General features: G+C 50.6%; 7 protein-coding genes across 7 annotated transcripts; 5 read left to right on the top strand and 2 right to left on the bottom strand.

The window, feature by feature from the left end:
• Nucleotides 1-1,171: 1,171 nt before the first annotated feature.
• Nucleotides 1,172-3,164, top strand: JN550_009754 (uncharacterized protein; the record flags this gene model as incomplete). The annotated part of the gene is made up of 4 exons (XM_049321860.1): nucleotides 1,172-1,649; nucleotides 1,787-2,037; nucleotides 2,107-2,222; nucleotides 2,297-3,164. 4 exons carry the CDS (start codon nucleotides 1,172-1,174, stop codon nucleotides 3,162-3,164), a joined length of 1,713 nt encoding a protein of 570 aa, XP_049168286.1.
• Nucleotides 3,165-3,630: 466 nt separating this feature from the next.
• JN550_009755 (uncharacterized protein) lies at nucleotides 3,631-5,158 on the top strand (the record flags this gene model as incomplete). Its single annotated transcript, XM_049321861.1, has 6 exons — nucleotides 3,631-3,849; nucleotides 3,916-4,129; nucleotides 4,199-4,290; nucleotides 4,347-4,738; nucleotides 4,787-4,886; nucleotides 4,940-5,158. 6 exons carry the CDS (start codon nucleotides 3,631-3,633, stop codon nucleotides 5,156-5,158), a joined length of 1,236 nt encoding a protein of 411 aa, XP_049168287.1.
• A 306-nt stretch (nucleotides 5,159-5,464) lies between these two features.
• On the bottom strand, nucleotides 5,465-6,186 carry JN550_009756 (uncharacterized protein; the record flags this gene model as incomplete). The annotated part of the gene is made up of 2 exons (XM_049321862.1): nucleotides 5,465-5,591; nucleotides 5,654-6,186. 2 exons carry the CDS (start codon nucleotides 6,184-6,186, stop codon nucleotides 5,465-5,467), a joined length of 660 nt encoding a protein of 219 aa, XP_049168288.1.
• Nucleotides 6,187-8,398: 2,212 nt separating this feature from the next.
• JN550_009757 (uncharacterized protein) lies at nucleotides 8,399-8,833 on the top strand (the record flags this gene model as incomplete). The annotated part of the gene is made up of 1 exon (XM_049321863.1): nucleotides 8,399-8,833. The coding sequence occupies one exon, from the start codon at nucleotides 8,399-8,401 to the stop codon at nucleotides 8,831-8,833; it is 435 nt and encodes a 144-aa protein (XP_049168289.1).
• Nucleotides 8,834-10,434: 1,601 nt separating this feature from the next.
• On the top strand, nucleotides 10,435-12,049 carry JN550_009758 (uncharacterized protein; the record flags this gene model as incomplete). The annotated part of the gene is made up of 4 exons (XM_049321864.1): nucleotides 10,435-10,464; nucleotides 10,517-10,885; nucleotides 10,955-11,353; nucleotides 11,417-12,049. 4 exons carry the CDS (start codon nucleotides 10,435-10,437, stop codon nucleotides 12,047-12,049), a joined length of 1,431 nt encoding a protein of 476 aa, XP_049168290.1.
• Nucleotides 12,050-12,291: 242 nt separating this feature from the next.
• JN550_009759 (uncharacterized protein) lies at nucleotides 12,292-13,627 on the bottom strand (the record flags this gene model as incomplete). The annotated part of the gene is made up of 4 exons (XM_049321865.1): nucleotides 12,292-12,570; nucleotides 12,946-13,137; nucleotides 13,271-13,315; nucleotides 13,379-13,627. The coding sequence occupies 4 exons, from the start codon at nucleotides 13,625-13,627 to the stop codon at nucleotides 12,292-12,294; spliced, it is 765 nt and encodes a 254-aa protein (XP_049168291.1).
• Nucleotides 13,628-14,182: 555 nt separating this feature from the next.
• JN550_009760 (uncharacterized protein) lies at nucleotides 14,183-15,704 on the top strand (the record flags this gene model as incomplete). Its single annotated transcript, XM_049321866.1, has 3 exons — nucleotides 14,183-14,362; nucleotides 14,414-15,269; nucleotides 15,328-15,704. The coding sequence occupies 3 exons, from the start codon at nucleotides 14,183-14,185 to the stop codon at nucleotides 15,702-15,704; spliced, it is 1,413 nt and encodes a 470-aa protein (XP_049168292.1).
• Between the last annotated feature and the right edge of the window lie 643 nt (nucleotides 15,705-16,347).

Raw genomic sequence — 16,347 nt, forward strand, 5'->3', positions numbered from 1 at the left:
AAGGCTTTTCGGGTACATAGACGTTGTATATAATGGAGGGGCTGTCTAAAGTAATTAGATCTTAGATTCAGGTCGTCAATAGACTCGGGAACAAGTTAAAAAGATTCCTCACGTGTGTCAGTGACTCTTCGCCCAGCAAGCCAGATGGTTGAACTCGTGGCGGTTCATCATGTCGATACAAGCAGCTCTGACGACAGCAGGCGAAAGGGGGAGCCGCTGTGCTTGGGACCTGGGGATACCCAGGTGGTCGTGGCGGGTGGCATTGAGGAGAAACCTTTCCCTTTGGAACGATTCGCGGCACGAGAAAACGTTTGTACAAACAAGGGAGGCATTGATGACTTTCCGCTGGACCCGTAGTACTATGTATTCATCCTGTGATATAAGCCAGTAAGCTGTTTGCCCACCCCCCCTGGAAGTGAGGTGCATTTGAGAACGGTGCGGACCAGGGTCGCATCAGGCGAAACTCGTTTCCGGATTCGCAGGACTTGGGTGTTATCGCCATAGGGCTCGACTCCCTCCCGTGCATTCGGGTGGTGCAGGGTGCATCGAAGGGGGTGGGTTGGCAGACGGCCCGTCTGGGCTTTTGCGCTCCAGGATTTATGGAGCCGCGCCGCGTTTAGCCTAGCGGCCCCTCGGCTGTCCTATTTTGGTAGGCGACGCCCGGGCCGAGTCGCGCTGCTGACGGGCGGGGGGCACTTAGGCTGGCCGTGGGAGCACTAAAACACCTAGCTCAGCCCCAGGTGGCCTGGAGAATGTGTCGAGGGCGACTACTCTGGCGTCTTCGTTGCTTATACCTAGCACCTGGGTGTCTTGACGAGGCTCTGGCATCGTTGTTTTCTTTTGTTTGAGATGCCATCCGATGGAGATGGACATGGCAGGCTCGGACCGAGCGCAGCCTGCCGAAGCGGGGTTTGGGGGCTGGAACTGTTGGTTCAGAGACAGAACGCGACCGCAGGCCCAGCGCCAAACCCTCACTCTACCTACCTACATACATGAGGGCAGCAAACTCCGTCGCCCAAGGCCACGGCGAACTGTTGGCTGTGCCACACCGGCTTCCGTTGCATGACCTGATCTCCCGAGGCTCGCACACCGGTTGACCGTCGTCTGAGATTAAGGTTCCGCTGTGCTTGCTGCCGAGCAAGGGCCCAAGGGGCGCGCACGCCCAAGCACTATGGCCAACAGCAAGCCCATCCACCGGCGCCTCAGGCCCCTTCGGAGCCGAAGAAGCAAGTCTAGCCAGACCCCAAGCCCTGCTGTCTCGTCCGACCCTGTGGACCCTGCCCAGTGCCTTGACCACGAGTCGGCCTCTCCTCCGTCTTACGGGCCGAGCCAGGGTGCTACAAGCAGTACCTCCTCGCCTGCACGCCCGCAGACACCCGAAACATTGGTGGGTGTGCCGGTGGGACCCGGGCACCTGGTAAACCTCCCTGGCTCACCTGCTTACGTCGATCCTCAACTCTTGTTCCCTACCGAACACGGCCAGCAACCAACTCTTGGAGAGCGTCACTTCGCCCTCACGACTGATGATGGAAAGCAGGTCGAGTTCAGGACCGTGTCCGTGCCCTCGTTTGTCTACGCTGAAAATGAACAATATCTCGGTCTCCTCGTGTCAATGGCGCCTCGGCTCCTGTATGTTTTTGAAGGATACGGTATGTACATTCAGTTCAGGACTCTCCTCCCCTACCATGTTGGGTTCAAGTTTGAGGAGCAAAGAGCTTAGTCTTGCAAGCTCCAATGCTCTACAGCCGGGCTTGAACGGGATATTGCTGACCCGAAATGCCCAAAGGGATCATGAAATACAATCCCTACCGGATACCGCAATCCTTCCAGTTGGAAGATCCGGTGAACCTGCAAACCGGTATCATGATGGGTCATGTCATGGACATGACCATGCACGGAACGACGCCACGAGATGCCGTGATCGATCAGATCGCCAAGACCTGTCAACTCATCGGCACTAGCTTGAAATCGTCCGAAAGAGATGAGCGCCGACGGTTCTGCGAGGTTCACTCAATCGCGTCCATGGTAATAGCTGCAGTACGTTCTAATCCCACAGAGCCCGCTCGTGTTCCATCGTAGACCCGCACCTGACATGACCCTACTCAGATATTTCTCCGTGATTTTGACAGCTGGCGGGTTCACATGAGCGGTCTCAAACAATACCTGCAAGCAACCGGCGGCATAAGCGGGCTCAGTCATCTCTCTCGCAGCATCCTGCATTAGTAAGTACCTGCTTTTGACCCCTTTCCTGTACCCCTTTGCGTGCATTTCAGGAGCTCATGGCGTGTGACGGAAGTTGCGATATCGAGGGTGCCATTACTTTCAGGTCGCCGCTCCACCTACCATTCAATCGTCGATTCTCCGCTCCTCTCCCTGCATTCTCAACCGAGCAACTTCTTTCCATGATCTCCACGCTACGGCCAGTCATGCGCCGATGCGAGATTAGCAATGATGTCGCAGACACCATCATTGCGGTGTGTATCTTCACCAACACGATCAAACTGTACCGAAGACGGGAAATAGCCGAGAAGCGAGACCCGGACAATTTGCTTGAAGAATGGTACTTTCTGCAACACGAATTGCTTCCTTCGCCGGATTTCATCCAGCCAGAGGCAAGGCTTCAGGCGTCTGGTTCTGTCGAGAGATCTAATGCAGAAAATGGACATGTGGAAACGGTACCGGGCTGCTCACCGTCACTCGACAGGGCTCTTTGTGTCACTGCACTGATGTATCTCAGAGCGCCGACCATGGATTTTATTTCAGGGAGGGCCGCTTACGAGACTTTACTTACCTGCCTGGTGGAAGAACTGCAGGCCTTCCGCTCATGGGTGTACCAAACCCAAGCGCTCGAGGTGTACCTGAAAACAGATGTGGAAAGCCAAGAGTTTCTAAGAAAAGCTCGGCCGATCCTAATTTGGATTTGCGTGGTTGGTCATTACTTTTCGCACTACTTCAATGTATACCACTCAGGATGGAGCGACCGCAACCCAGAGGGCTCGATCTATTTTCAGATCCTCCAGGAGCTAGAGACGCAGTCAGGAGCAGTGTCAACAGACTTGACCAAGTCGGATGTGGAGTTCTGCCACATGTTAAGCATGGAGTGGGCGTTGAATGGCAAGTGGGACGCCGGGTCTATCCTGCAACGCATCGTTAAGGGACGATAACATTGGAATGCCTTGCTTCATTTTTTTCTTCTTTCTTTTTTTGGTTTATTTATGTTGCGCGGAAACATTATGATATCATACCCAAAGACGCTCTTTGCCGGGCCATCAAGTTATACCAGGAGGTCTATACGAGGTTCTTTCTAAAGTCAGTTTTGGGTTTGAGTTTATTTGGTAGAAGGTTGATACCGTATTATACGCGAGGCGCGGGACATTGCGTTTTTCCATGCTTCCGAAACTGCAAAATAAATGCACTGCAGACGAACGGACGAGAACCCCGTGCATTATTTGTATATAGTAAATATGTAGGTCGGGCAGGCCGGCCGATGGTCACTAAGCTTCCCCAAAGCCGAAGCCGGCTCGGCTCCACTCTATTGCTAGTGCCAGGGGATAAAAAATTCCGCGCGTGACCAACCCACTATCGGCATCCTGACTCCATAACCCAATCGATATCAAAGGCCCGAGCACGATGGCGTATGGCACGGTGAAGTCTTCAGTGGGCGAACAGACGTCGCCGTTCGCCCAAAGCTCTGCGCCATCAGATGGGCAACCAATACTCCGCGATGTGGAACCGGAGCATGCTGCCGAACCGGAGCCTCGGCAGTCATCATGGCCGAGACTCAAGGGCTTTTACGAGAGGAACTTTGGGCTACTCCTCGTCTTCCTGGCTCAGCTATTTGGATCCTTGGTAAAAGAAAATCTCCGTGAAAACTTGTGGTAGAGTCCGGCGGAATTGCTGACCTTGCCGGGGAAGATGACCATGGCGACGAGGCTGCTCGAGACAGGCTTCGAGCCAAAGTTCCACGCCCTGCAGATCATATTCGTCCGCATGCTTGCCACCGCCATACTTGGCTCGCTATACATGTGGATCAAGAAGGTCCCCGACTTCCCACTCGGAAACCGTGGCGTGAGGGGTCTTCTCGTCCTCCGTGGGGCCGCTGGCTTCTTCGGCTTGTTCTGCTCGTATTGTAAGTGTGATAGGTGGTCTAGGCCGTATTATATCTAGGTTGGTCTTCCTGGCTGATGCGCTCTTGCAGACGCGCTGGCTTATATCAACATATCCGATGCTACCGTCATCAGCTTCCTGGTCCCGACTCTGACAGCGTTCATCTGCTTTGTCGCCCTGAAGGTATGCTCAATGTCCGCATTTATGGTATTGCAATCACTTATCGCTCTCACATATAGGAACCATTCACGTTGAATGAGGCTCTAGCCGGAATCGTTGCGTTCGTGGGAGTTCTGTTCATTGCGCGCCCGACTTTCCTCTTCCCGGTACCAGGATCTCCAGAGGGCGGCGCAGACGGGGAGGCCATGCTTCTATTCATGGCCGGCCGACCGGAGGGCCTCGTACCTGCTGTCCCGGCGTCGCCGGCTGAGCGGTCGGTGGCAGTCATTTGTGCGGTGCTGGGTTCGTTCGGTGCAGCTACCGCGTACTCTACCATTCGCGTCATCGGCAAGCGAGCGCATTCCCTCGTCAGCGTCAACTACTTTGCTGCTGTTGCGACCGTCGGTTCGTTCTTGATCATCATGATACACCCGGACCTGGAATTCAAGGTCCCGCAGAATGCCGCGCAATGGTGAGTGGAACATGCAGCGCACCATGTTTCTGTCGCTGATTCGTACAGGGGCTTGCTTGTTGCTATAGGCGTGGCTGGCTTTTTACTGCAGTTTCTTTTGACCGAAGGACTACAGAGGGAGAAGGCAGGACGGGCGACAAACCTCATTGTAAGTTTGTTTGCAGCCAGAATGATCGTCTGCAAATTCTAATGGACTTTCAGTACACACAAATGGTCTTCGCACTAATCATTGAACGGGTGGTATGGGGCACCGTTCCCGCCGGCTGGAGCTTACTGGGAAGCGCACTGATCATTGGGGCTGCAGTCTGGGTCAGTTTGCAGAAAACGAAAGTTCAGGCCTTGCCAGCCAAGTCCCCTGTCGTTGATGAGGAGAGCAGCTTGCTTGGTACTGCTGCAGATGGGGCGACACGCTCAGCTTGAATGATACTCTTCCAGAGTGTTTATGGCTTGCCGGCTATACATGTCCTTAAAATAAATCAGAGTCACAAGATCGGCATGAACTCATTTTTGGGGTATTTTCTGAATGGTAGTAATCTCAAGGCCAAATATAAGACTGAATGAACTACTATAGAGAAACTACAATCTTTTTGTGCGTGCAACTTGCGCAAGTTGTCTGCAATGACTGTGATAATTTTGACATCCGGTGTGATAGATCAATAAGCCATTGGACCATGAGGAACAAACGTTTGAGTTGTAATATCTCACACCAATTCTGATAATAGTGACTTATATCAGGATGCGGCCTTGCTCACTATCGCGGATGCCGCGTAGTTTGGCCCCCAGTCGAAGACTAATGACTGGTCTCTCGACAATCTCGAACGTCTGGGAAAATCCCACGAGCAACTCAAGCGCACTTTGATGTACACATCTATCAGTGTATGAAACAGAAAGGTGAGGATGATAGTTCCGACTTACATTAAAGAGGATATCCACGCTATTGTACCAGGCCTTAGCGTCACCCAGACATCGGGGCGCATATACTTGGACACGTCCGAGGAACGGGGATGGAATACAAATATGGAGAGAAACAGTAGGAGAAGTGTAAACAGGGCCAGGGCATTGTCGATAAGCGCGCGTACCCAACGGGACCGTCGGCGTCTCCTCTCGTCCCGCTCCTCGTTTTCTTCTAGGTCCGAGTCGAAGCCGCTGCCATTAGGCGATAACGCCAAAGCCTGGTTGGATGGCAGTATATTCGAATAAATTGAGTAGAGGGTCAGACCCAAATTCCACGCGAAGATGGTCCAGCCGAGAAGAAATAGGACCTTGTGTTGCACGAAATGCCAACCCCAGCCGATCTCGTTGTGCGCCCATAACATCGCCTTCAGGCTCAATGCGGCGAGGGCAGTTCGTGTCAAGGTCATTGGCGAAATGTGGACGTCGACGGTATTGATATCGTCGCTCGTCTTACGGGAAACCCCGCTTGGGACGTTATTACTTTGCGGCTGCATTCTGATGCGAGTTGACGATTCTCGATGCGATACCAGGTCGTTCCCAGTTGAGGGTTTTGCAGTATCTAGGACATTGACGGGACCGTGCGACTCGTTTGGGGGTTTATTCGTTTGCCTGGAAGTATCCGACATCGGGTCTATTCGATATCTCGTCTGACCGCACGTCAAGACTATGATTTCGGGTGTCGTTGGAGAGGCAAAGCCAGCATTTTGAATGCCAGATTTGCCGACGGGTAAATCAAGACTCCATATCCTGCTGCCTTGAGTCTGAGTTCCACTTCAGTCAGCAGGGCTGACTAGCTGTCTCCTGCAATCCTTCAGGAAGCTGGTGGGTGCAAGGCGGAGCAATGGAATATACTGCGCCTCCTAGTGGGTGGACTGGACGACGGTCGCACCGCCATGCGCTAGATTTAGTGCTTGCATCCCGCCCGACCCCACAAAACCCGTAATCCGAAGTGCAAAACGTTGATAAAGTGCAATGACCCATTGCTGCAATTGCTGCAATTATGCATCTACGTGGTCCAAACCGTATCTTTTCCCTGAAAATCCACGCGCAGTCCATCGTATGCAAGCCCCGAGTTCTGATGAAGAGGCTTATCTCCCTCGACTGCAACAAATTAGGAAAAAAAGAAAAAAAAAAAAAAAAACACGCTGTGTAACCGAAGAAAGTGCACCTGATTGTGTAGTTTTGGGCAAGCGGCAAGTCCTTTCCTGCTTAGTCGAAGGGGACGATGTGGCTTTCATTCCCTCTTCTCCAAGCTTGCTCTTCAGTGGTCCTGTGCCTCTGTTACCCATTTGTTTATCATAATCAGAGATGAGGTTAAGAAAGTTGACGTGATCCAAGAATTCAGCATGATGATACCAATGGAGGGGATGCCGAAGGAGTTGAAGAATGTACCAGGTGCCTGCGCTGACGGGGCTATTATAGTCTGTCACCATGGGTCAGTGGCTAGGTTAAATAGCAAGTCTACACTCATCGTTCGCACAGTTTCAAACGTAGCAGACGCATTGACCGGGCTAGAATGCGTGAAAGTGTCGTAATAATATATCTCTTTGCGTTGCACCTTTTGGTGACGTTGAGAAGTCTTTGGCTTCTTGCCGCTTCTTACTGAATCAGACTAAGGATGCCACCTCGAAAAACTAGTCGCCGTACACGAGTGCAATAGGAAATGAGTACTTTCCCCTTGCCTTGGAATATGACTTACCACATGCACTGTCAACCCCCTCCCCAAGAAGCTCAAGCCTACGTACGAAACCTCAATAAAAGCTGACATGAACCTGTTGCACGCAGCTGCCGATATTTCAGTTAGTGAAGGCTGCCTTTGCTAGACTACTTTGAGGCCATTTACGGACGTTGCCGCATGCATGCAGCTGCGGCACATAATGATATGATATATGATGCAAGTGATGACGAAGTAGGATTGCCTGTTAAATGATCTGAGTGACTGGTTGCAGATAACATACCGCCACTGTTACTATTTTAGAATCCTAAATGTAATCTCTAGCATTGCCTCGATGACAATCAGTAGTCTATGAAGCATCTATTTAGGTCTCAGAAGACGAAGTTTAGGTTTCTGTGCTTCAAGGTACCATAGACTATCTTGTATATTTTATGTATTCAAATGGTGGATAAGCTAAAGCCAAAAGATATCATCGCAATCGATACAACGCCAAATCAGTTGACTTATTTACTTGGGTGCACAGCTTCAGGTGAAGTATAGCATCAGACATGGCGCCCATCCTTCTGCTCCCTGTGGCCACCAACATGGACAGGGGTGTTGTATGACAGGAGTGAAATTTGCCCCCTGTCTTTAGATTGAGAACATTATCATAAGTTCCGGAATCCTAATGAAAGATTTGAAGCGTTCTCATGTCTCATGGATACCCTGCTGTCCTTCAACTGGGCTGGAGATCAACACATTCTTAAATACCTTTGATCTCGGCCGCACTCCCTCGGGATGTCAGAGATCTTGGCTATTGCCACAAGCGATACAAGAGGAGATTCCATCAATCCTCCTGGATTTGGTGAGCCAGACTTTTGGCATCGCAAGTGCTTGGGATTCTGACCAGCGGGGATGACGACGGATACAAGATGACGACCACCTCTATTGTTAGTGTTGACGCCCGTTAACTTAAGCATATCAGCACATCACTAGTAACCCCCTTTCGATCCTATCTTTATCCATTGAGTTACCACTTCAAGCAAAACACCATGCGTGCCGTTCACATCTCCTCCATTGCGGTCCTGGCTATCGGTTCCGCTTCTGCTCTGCCAAGTTCGACGACTGATTTCGGCCTGAGAGCAAATACTTGCTCCGTTACAGGCTACACCGAGACGGAGAACGATGTTGAGGGTCACGGAAAGCAGAGCTTTGGCAGTACCACTGGCTTTGAGTTCTCTAGTGGGAAAAGCTGCGCATACGGAGGCAGAGTATGCAACCCAATATTGCTGGGTGGCCTCACGTTGCCCAAAGAACAGAGTGGCTTTGCCGACGACGTTCAGTGGAAAACGAAATCAGTGACGCTGGGCGACTGTACTTGTATTTACAAGGGAAATACAATTGAAGGCAAATCCCATGGAGAAGTCGAGACACTTGTCATTACCAACAAAGGCACAACCCAATGTACCTGCGAGTTTGAATGTTAATCTTCAACAAACGGCACGGGTTTGGCGAACTTTACTCTGGCCTTCTGCTTGCCAACACACTTATACTTGCTCAGTAGGCTCTAAAAAAAATGAAATCCGCGTTACCGCCTCGGGGCAGATTGTCAGCAAGTAGTTTGGGCCAATGTTGTTTTCCGCAATTCGCATCGCTGGATCCATAAAGGAAGTCATACTGGCCAAGGAAATCACTATTAACTGCGGCAAACCAAGTATCCGTTGAAATACCCTAGAAGTTGCCTTTACCGAGCTCTTCTAGAACGACAAAGATGGATTCAGTGATAAGGAACGAGTTGTATGACCTTCCTTGTCCAAATGTCCAAATCGCCCCGTCTTTCTGCACCTGCCTTTCTGTTCTCCGTGTCTCCGATCTATGCCTTGAGCTTAGCGATCATTAATGCCGTAGGTCTGCCAAGTCACGTCCTATCTCACCGCGAAGCCAGTATCAGAGGAGCAGATCTGTGATTTAGGCCGTCTGCTATAATATAGCCATGGTAAACATGCACAAAAAGATCTATTTACAATATAATCTCTTCAACCTGTAGGATCTTGGGAAAAATCCGCACCTAGAAACTAAGTGGAAACTAAAATTCGCGGTGACCATTCACTAATCAAAGTGGCGTTGAAATCGCGAACATACCGATTCTCTTTCCAAACACGCCGGCCCATTACTTGCCACTCGCTCTGCAGCTAATAACGCAAGGATATTGGTGTATTATAAGATACATAGAGTACTACTTAGCACGCGAACTCTGAGATGCGTTTCAAATTAATTTCAACTAATTATCACATAAAAGTCCGCACATACGTGAGGCCATCTTTCCCTTGTTGGCAACCCCTGCTCAACCTTGGTTCAGCAGACACCTCGCTGGTGCAAGTGAAGGCAACGTTAGTTTACTATAATGGTATGGCCAGTTAACAACTAAGCAAGTATCTGATCCGTGGCAGCGTTGCTTTGAGGCCCTGTGTGGAGTTATGAGCAGATGTACCGTGCCCCTTGCAAGAACCTAGGCTACTGTGGGTTTGGGGCTTGATACCATAGTACAGCTTATATTCCACCCTGGATATGGTACCCAGCGGAAAGAAGCCAAGGAGGATGCGACACGGGAAGAACGGTCCAGCTACCGGCGCGAATATAATCTAGAGGGGTCCTGCCGAGCAGGGATTGGAAGGCGTGGCGTAGGCCAAATCTGGAAATAAAGAGTGATTAGGACACTTCATTACCCTCCTCCGTGGAGATACCCTGCCCTGCCGATGGGATTCTTGTAGTACCTCAGCTCTTCATGCAGAAACAATGCCAAGATCCGAAACCAGTCACCAGCAGTTAACTAGGCTGGTCTGTCATGCAATATTCGCTCCTAACCCCTCCCCCTCTCACCTTAGTTGCTACCAATGAGAGTGATTGTTCCTGTCTTCCCACATAAAAGTGTTACCCTAGTCCGCGAGCACAGTATTTGTAGTTCCCCTTGCTTCTCTGAATCCCGGTTGATTGTTTCTCATTCCCTTTTCATCCCCAAACTACTAAGCTTACTACTCAAGTCACTCTACGCAACCTCAATCTTCTCATCAAAGTACTTCCCGTCACCATGTCTGTCCCCCCGAAGATCACTTTCACGGTAAGAAACGCCGAACAAGCCCTATGCCTGTTGTGATTCTTACGCGTTTCAGACCTTTCACAACATCATCAACAATGAGTTAGCGAATACCGCCACGACACGCCATGCCATATGCCCTAGCAACGAGGAGCCTCTTGGAGAAGTCCCGGTTTCGGCCAAAGGAGACGTAGATCGCGCCGTGAGTGCAGCGAATGCGGCCTTTCTCGTCTGGAGTAAACTGTCGCAGGACGAGCGCGCCGATTACCTCAACAAGTTCGCCGATGCGATCGAGGCGAACAAGGATGAGCTCACCGAACTTCTCGGCAAGGAGGTGGGAAAGCCACCCCAGGCCGCCGGCTTCGAACTCTCCCTTGTTATAGGTTTGGCCCGGGAAACGCCAAAATTACGACTAAAGGAAGAGAAGCCTATAGATGATGCAGATGTATGTTACTACTTAAGTGCTTTTGTGCTATTGGCCTCAAATTTATGCCTATATTAATAAGTTCTCTAGCGGACTGCTATCTTGCGATACGTTCCTCTCGGTGTCGGTGTTGGTATCGTTCCCTGGAATTTTCCACTTACCTTAGGCATTGGAAAACTACTTCCTGCCCTTCTTGCCGGAAACACTTTCATTTGGAAGCCTTCGCCCTACTCGCCCTACACAGCTTTAAAGCTGGCCGAGTTGGGTGCCAAGGTCTTCCCTCCAGGCGTGTTTCAGGCACTAAGTGGAGATGAAAGCCTTGGTCCCTTACTGACAGCCCATCCTGACGTCGCAAAGATCAGCTTCACTGGTTCAGTTGAGACCGGTAAGAAAGTTATGTCCGCGTGTGCAGGCACTTTGAAGCGGGTGACCCTTGAGCTTGGTGGTAATGACGCCGCTATTGTCTGCGACGACGTCGATATCGATTCGGTCGTGGCCAAGGCATGTATTTTCCCGTTCCAGAAAATTCACGCGCTAACAATCTATAAATAGGTGGCCTTCCTATCGTTTGTCCACTGCGGCCAGATTTGCATGAATATTAAGCGGATATTCGTGCATGAGAACATATACGACCAGTTCTTAGCTGCTATGGTCGCCACCACTAAACAATTCAAGACTGGGGACCACAATGACCCTGAGGCTTTCTTCGGTCCCATCCAGAACAGAATGCAGTACGAAAAACTGCAGAAATTCTACTCGCAGATCGGTGAGGAGGGTTGGAAGACGGCGCTAGGAGGAGAGCCGGGACCTAAGGAGGGTAAGGGCTTTTATATGCCTCCCACGATTATCGACAATCCTCCAGATGACTCTAGCATCGTTGTCGACGAGCCTTTCGGGCCTATCGTTCCCGTGCTCAAGTGGACAGATGATGCCGATGTGATTAAGCGTGCGAATGCGTCCAAACTCGGCCTCGGAGCCTCGGTCTGGAGCAAAGACGTGGCTCATGCCCAACGTCTAGCGGAGCAGCTTCAGGCTGGAAGCATTTGGGTTAACACTCACTTCGAACTGGCACCTAACGTGCCGTTCGGTGGCCATAAAGAGAGTGGCCTTGGCATGGACTGGGGCGAAGTCGGATTGAAGGGCTGGTGCAATCCTCAGGCATATTGGGTCAAGCACTCCAGTTAGGCTGGTAGTTAGGCCCTTGGGTACCGAGGTCAACGCTCGGGAAGGATGCTCTATGCCCAGTAGGAGTTCAAGGGGTTGGCACAACTATGTCTGACAAGGCGCGTGAGTTTACAATAACTATCAATGATACATCTCATTGCTTTCTCGTTTGACACATGGAAATGCAAGCTCGGTAAGTGCGTGATCAACCTGGAAATATCACAAGGTCTCACTTCGTGAAAGTTTCTGATGCAAGGCCGATGTCAGTACCGGGGTTGAGCATTGTGACAATATGATTGTGCCCACCTTGGATTGAACCAGTACAAATCCCCGGGCGTAGGCTTCACAACCTTAAAGACGCAGCCTTCCACCATACGTGGATCATACGCATACTTGGGGAAATCTTTGCGCCAAGATAGATCGTCTTGTGGTGCCTGCCACTGCCGGTCAAAGACAAAGGTGTCGCCGCCGGGAACAGGGTTAAGCAAGATGTTCCAGGACATCTGGGCTACTATTCGGCCAATCTCCCAACCCTTGCCCTCCTGGTTCATGTCAGTAACGAATCCATGTCCGAGATGGTAGGCAGGTGGTGGACATAAAAAATTCGCTCAGTGTTGGCTGCACGTCGACTTATGTGCATCGATCCTACTGTTTGCTCTTTCTATAATTATTGCAGGCCGTCTATGGCCGCATAATTGTTGACGTTCTTCAAGGTTTGTGTGACCAGTTAAAATGAACCGGCCCGCGTGCAAGTTGATGTGCAGCCAACACGGTGCGAATCCTTGTGTCCAGATATGTTGTGTAACTTTAAATAAAGTGGGGAGGCGGGTGGCGGGGGCGGGCCGGAACGTAACCTATTAATCGACCCTTTCGGGCCGGGATCTTGCTCTCTAAGACCGCGATGTTCATATACTCACAAATGGTGCATATTCGGTGTGGATCTGGATACCGCTGTCGATCGCTCGAATCACGCCGGCAAAATAGTCTTGGTCAGCTTCACGGGCACGGCGGACTGCCATGCCAGTTGCCCTCTGGAGACTCTGGATAATGCGATGGACGATATCGATGCCTAACTCATTCTTCCAGCGGTCTTGTAGCGAGTATGCCTCCTTCAGGGAGGAAAAATATGTTTCCATGTCTATTATTGCATCGCTTAGCTCATGTCACTTCTTTGGAAGGCAGGTAGGGCGGGGTAAAGATTGCTTTCATCCTAACCATTTACATAATCGATCTGAGCGATACCGACACATCCCACTCGAGGCCATACGTGCTCAGGGTCGTAGATGCCTTTGAATAAGTATGAGAAAATATGTTGAGTTGATCGACTCCGGCCAAGCGGGGAATTCTTACAATTTTGTGAGACTCGAGGACGTCAACCATTCTAGCGCACTCCTGTCGTGACAAAAACTCTTTCTGCCTAAGAACGGGAATGGTACCGGCGAAAACGTCAAGAAGAGACTGCTTGCTCATTGACTGCTCCTTGAAAGTCTTCCAATTTGTTTCCCGAGTATATTTCCGGGGAGCACCAAAAAAAGCTGTCTCCTCGTTGCCGTTGAAACTGGCAGCCTGTGGCAAATTGAAGAATGATTTGGACTCCATGGCTTTATATTTCGTCTTTTCGAATTTAAGAGAATTGGTCGGGTGCTTCCGAGGGGGTCGGTACATCTGCTCAGAACTGCAGACAAGCTCCCAAGCAGCCCGGTCAGCAATTCCGTACATGCCCTGTTCCGGTGGAACCCCCTGAATCTCAGTCAATCCCGGAGGCTCGTCAGCCAATAGGGGCAGTTAGGTCCAGCGCATGCGATTTCGCGTGCAGTCAACAGTGCGCAGACCCTTGTGTCCGATGGGCTTGATGATGTGGAGTGGATCTCGGGGTCACCGGCTGCACTGCGCCGCTGGACAATGTCGTATCCCAGTCACTTGCTAGAGCATATCCGAATCACATCCTATGGTACATTGGCCAAACTTTGCATGTCGCAACGCAAGGGTGGCGCCGACGTCCCAATTCGGCAGGTCACTCAAAGAAAGCCTGACACTGTTTCCATATGAGAGCCTGTTGAGTTAATACTGAAGCTTTACCTGGGTTGTCGAAAGCATCTTTGTATGAGCCTGGAATATCTAGTTCACACGCCGTCAAGATTCCATAACAACGTCATGGAACAATCTGCTCAAGTTATTTCTGTTGCAGTTACCCACCCTAACTCGCATTCAGATGCCCCGAAGATTGAGGCCATCGAATTGGTAGCGGGTCCTACCAGTGGTAAAGGCAGTCTCAAGACGAGTAAATTGCAGCTCAATCAAACTACCCTCGCATTCTTCCTGATGGGCATTCTAGTAAGTTTGGGGCTCTTCCTTCGTTTGTACTGCTTGCTAATGTTGTCTTAGGTCGGTCTCCCAACTATGCCCATCACCACGGCGGCAGCCCAAATGTTCGAGGGCATCACTGGTGTCTATGGCATATGTCTGTCTCTCACTGCTGCTATTTCGTCATTTGCTGGCCCTATGATCGCTCGTTACGTACCATATGACGTCTGCAATATCGCGTTAACCCTGGCTTCGGCTCTGGCTTATGTCATAAGTACTCTGCCTGACCCACTAGGCAATCCCACTGGTTTCAACAAGACCGGTCCTGTTATTGGAACTATGCTGGCAGGCTTCGTCTATGCATTCGGCACCCAGAACTATCTTTCCGTTGCAGCGTTCTTCCCTAGCGAAGCAGTTATAGCGCTTAGCGTAGGGAGTGGCTTGTCCATAATTCTCGGAGCTGGAGTGTTTATCGGACTCATGAACGGCGCCTTTGATAATGACTGGAGAAGGTGTTTCCTTGTGTTTTTACCTACAACCATACTGATGCCTTTTGTTTGGTATTTCATGTTTGATAAGAAGCGTCGGACCGCTGCTGAACTGTCCAGAAAACGAAGCTTGCAAAAACCATCGGGTTCCTCGAACTCTAGTGATGTTGAATCCAACAGGCAAGCGAATAACGGTGAGCCCACCGACGAAGGTTCAAACAGTACGGACAATGATGGAGTCCGTGTCACAAGAGTGCTCAGGCCCGGTTTCGGTCCCAATAGGACTCGAGTGGGCATGCTGTTGAAGAAAATATTGCCGCAATACGTTCTGCCTCTGATCATTTGCACAACATGCGCCATCTTCTGTCTTTTTGGGATAGCACCTACCCTTCATACCTTGAATCGATTTGAGGGTGGCCCAAAAGGAGACCTGGAATTTCAACTTGTGTGTAAGTTGGGCTTATACCATCATTCAGAGGTGCCGGTGCAATACTGACATAAGCCTAGTCTTTGCTTACGGCAGCGCGCAGTTCCTCTTTAGCGTACTCGTTGCCGTTAAGCCAGTACCTATTGTTTGGATATGGACAGGTATAGAGGTGGCACTGACAGCCATTGCTCTTGCCCAACTCTGGTACCCGTTTTTGAACCATTTCTGGGTTTGGTGGGTTATCATGTTTATGGTTGGCGGCTGTGTGGGTGGGGGTGTAACGAACACAAACTATAGGATTTCTCAGGATATGCAAAAAGCCGGAGAGCCGGACGAGGTTCGCAGCTTTGCCAATAGTTATGCTGGATTAGGAAACTTTGGCGGAGATGCACTTGGTGGTGCTTTGGGGCTGGTGATTGAGGCCGTCGTTGCTAAAGGATTGAAGCCTACGCCATAAAAACATAAAGTGGGTAGATCTTCAGAAGTATACTTCGGGAGTATTGCCGTGTACTTTGAGGGCTACCATATCCTACAGCAGTAAATGACGAAATAAGAATCATGTGTTGTGTGCCTACCTGGGTAGTCTACAGCCGCGATCCTCGCTATACGACCTGTCCGTGCACAGCACAAATCATGTTGCTTGGATCTCTACAGCTACCCAACTAAACTTGTATTAACTAACATTAACTTAATTGTATGGTTGCGAGCGTCGGTATCACAGCACTACGCAAGAACCGGAAGCCATTGATTTTGTGCGATCTGCACTATGACAGCGGCGGCGAAGATGATGGCAGCTGGGCGCTAATGCAAAAGCTCAATCTCTGTGCGCTTCAGACACAGCGACAGGTCATTGGGGAGCCATGACTCGTTCGGCACTAGCACCAACCACCTGTCACGGACCCTGAGCCGCTTGATGATAGGGGTCCAACCTTCCCCTTAGACTTGAAGCACGTGCGGGCCTTAAAGAGCTCCTAATCCAGGTCATCCATTTCACCGGTGACCGCAGGGTATGGTGGCAGCCTCGCCTCCGCGGCAGATAGCCCAGGCTGTACGACATGCCCATACATTGTTTTACCGTAGGTAACGGGCATCTATACACG

This window comes from Neoarthrinium moseri (genome assembly GCF_022829205.1).
Source record: "Neoarthrinium moseri strain CBS 164.80 chromosome Unknown scaffold46_Wmoseri_CBS_16480, whole genome shotgun sequence".
NCBI classification, from domain to species: Eukaryota; Fungi; Ascomycota; class Sordariomycetes; order Amphisphaeriales; family Apiosporaceae; genus Neoarthrinium; species Neoarthrinium moseri.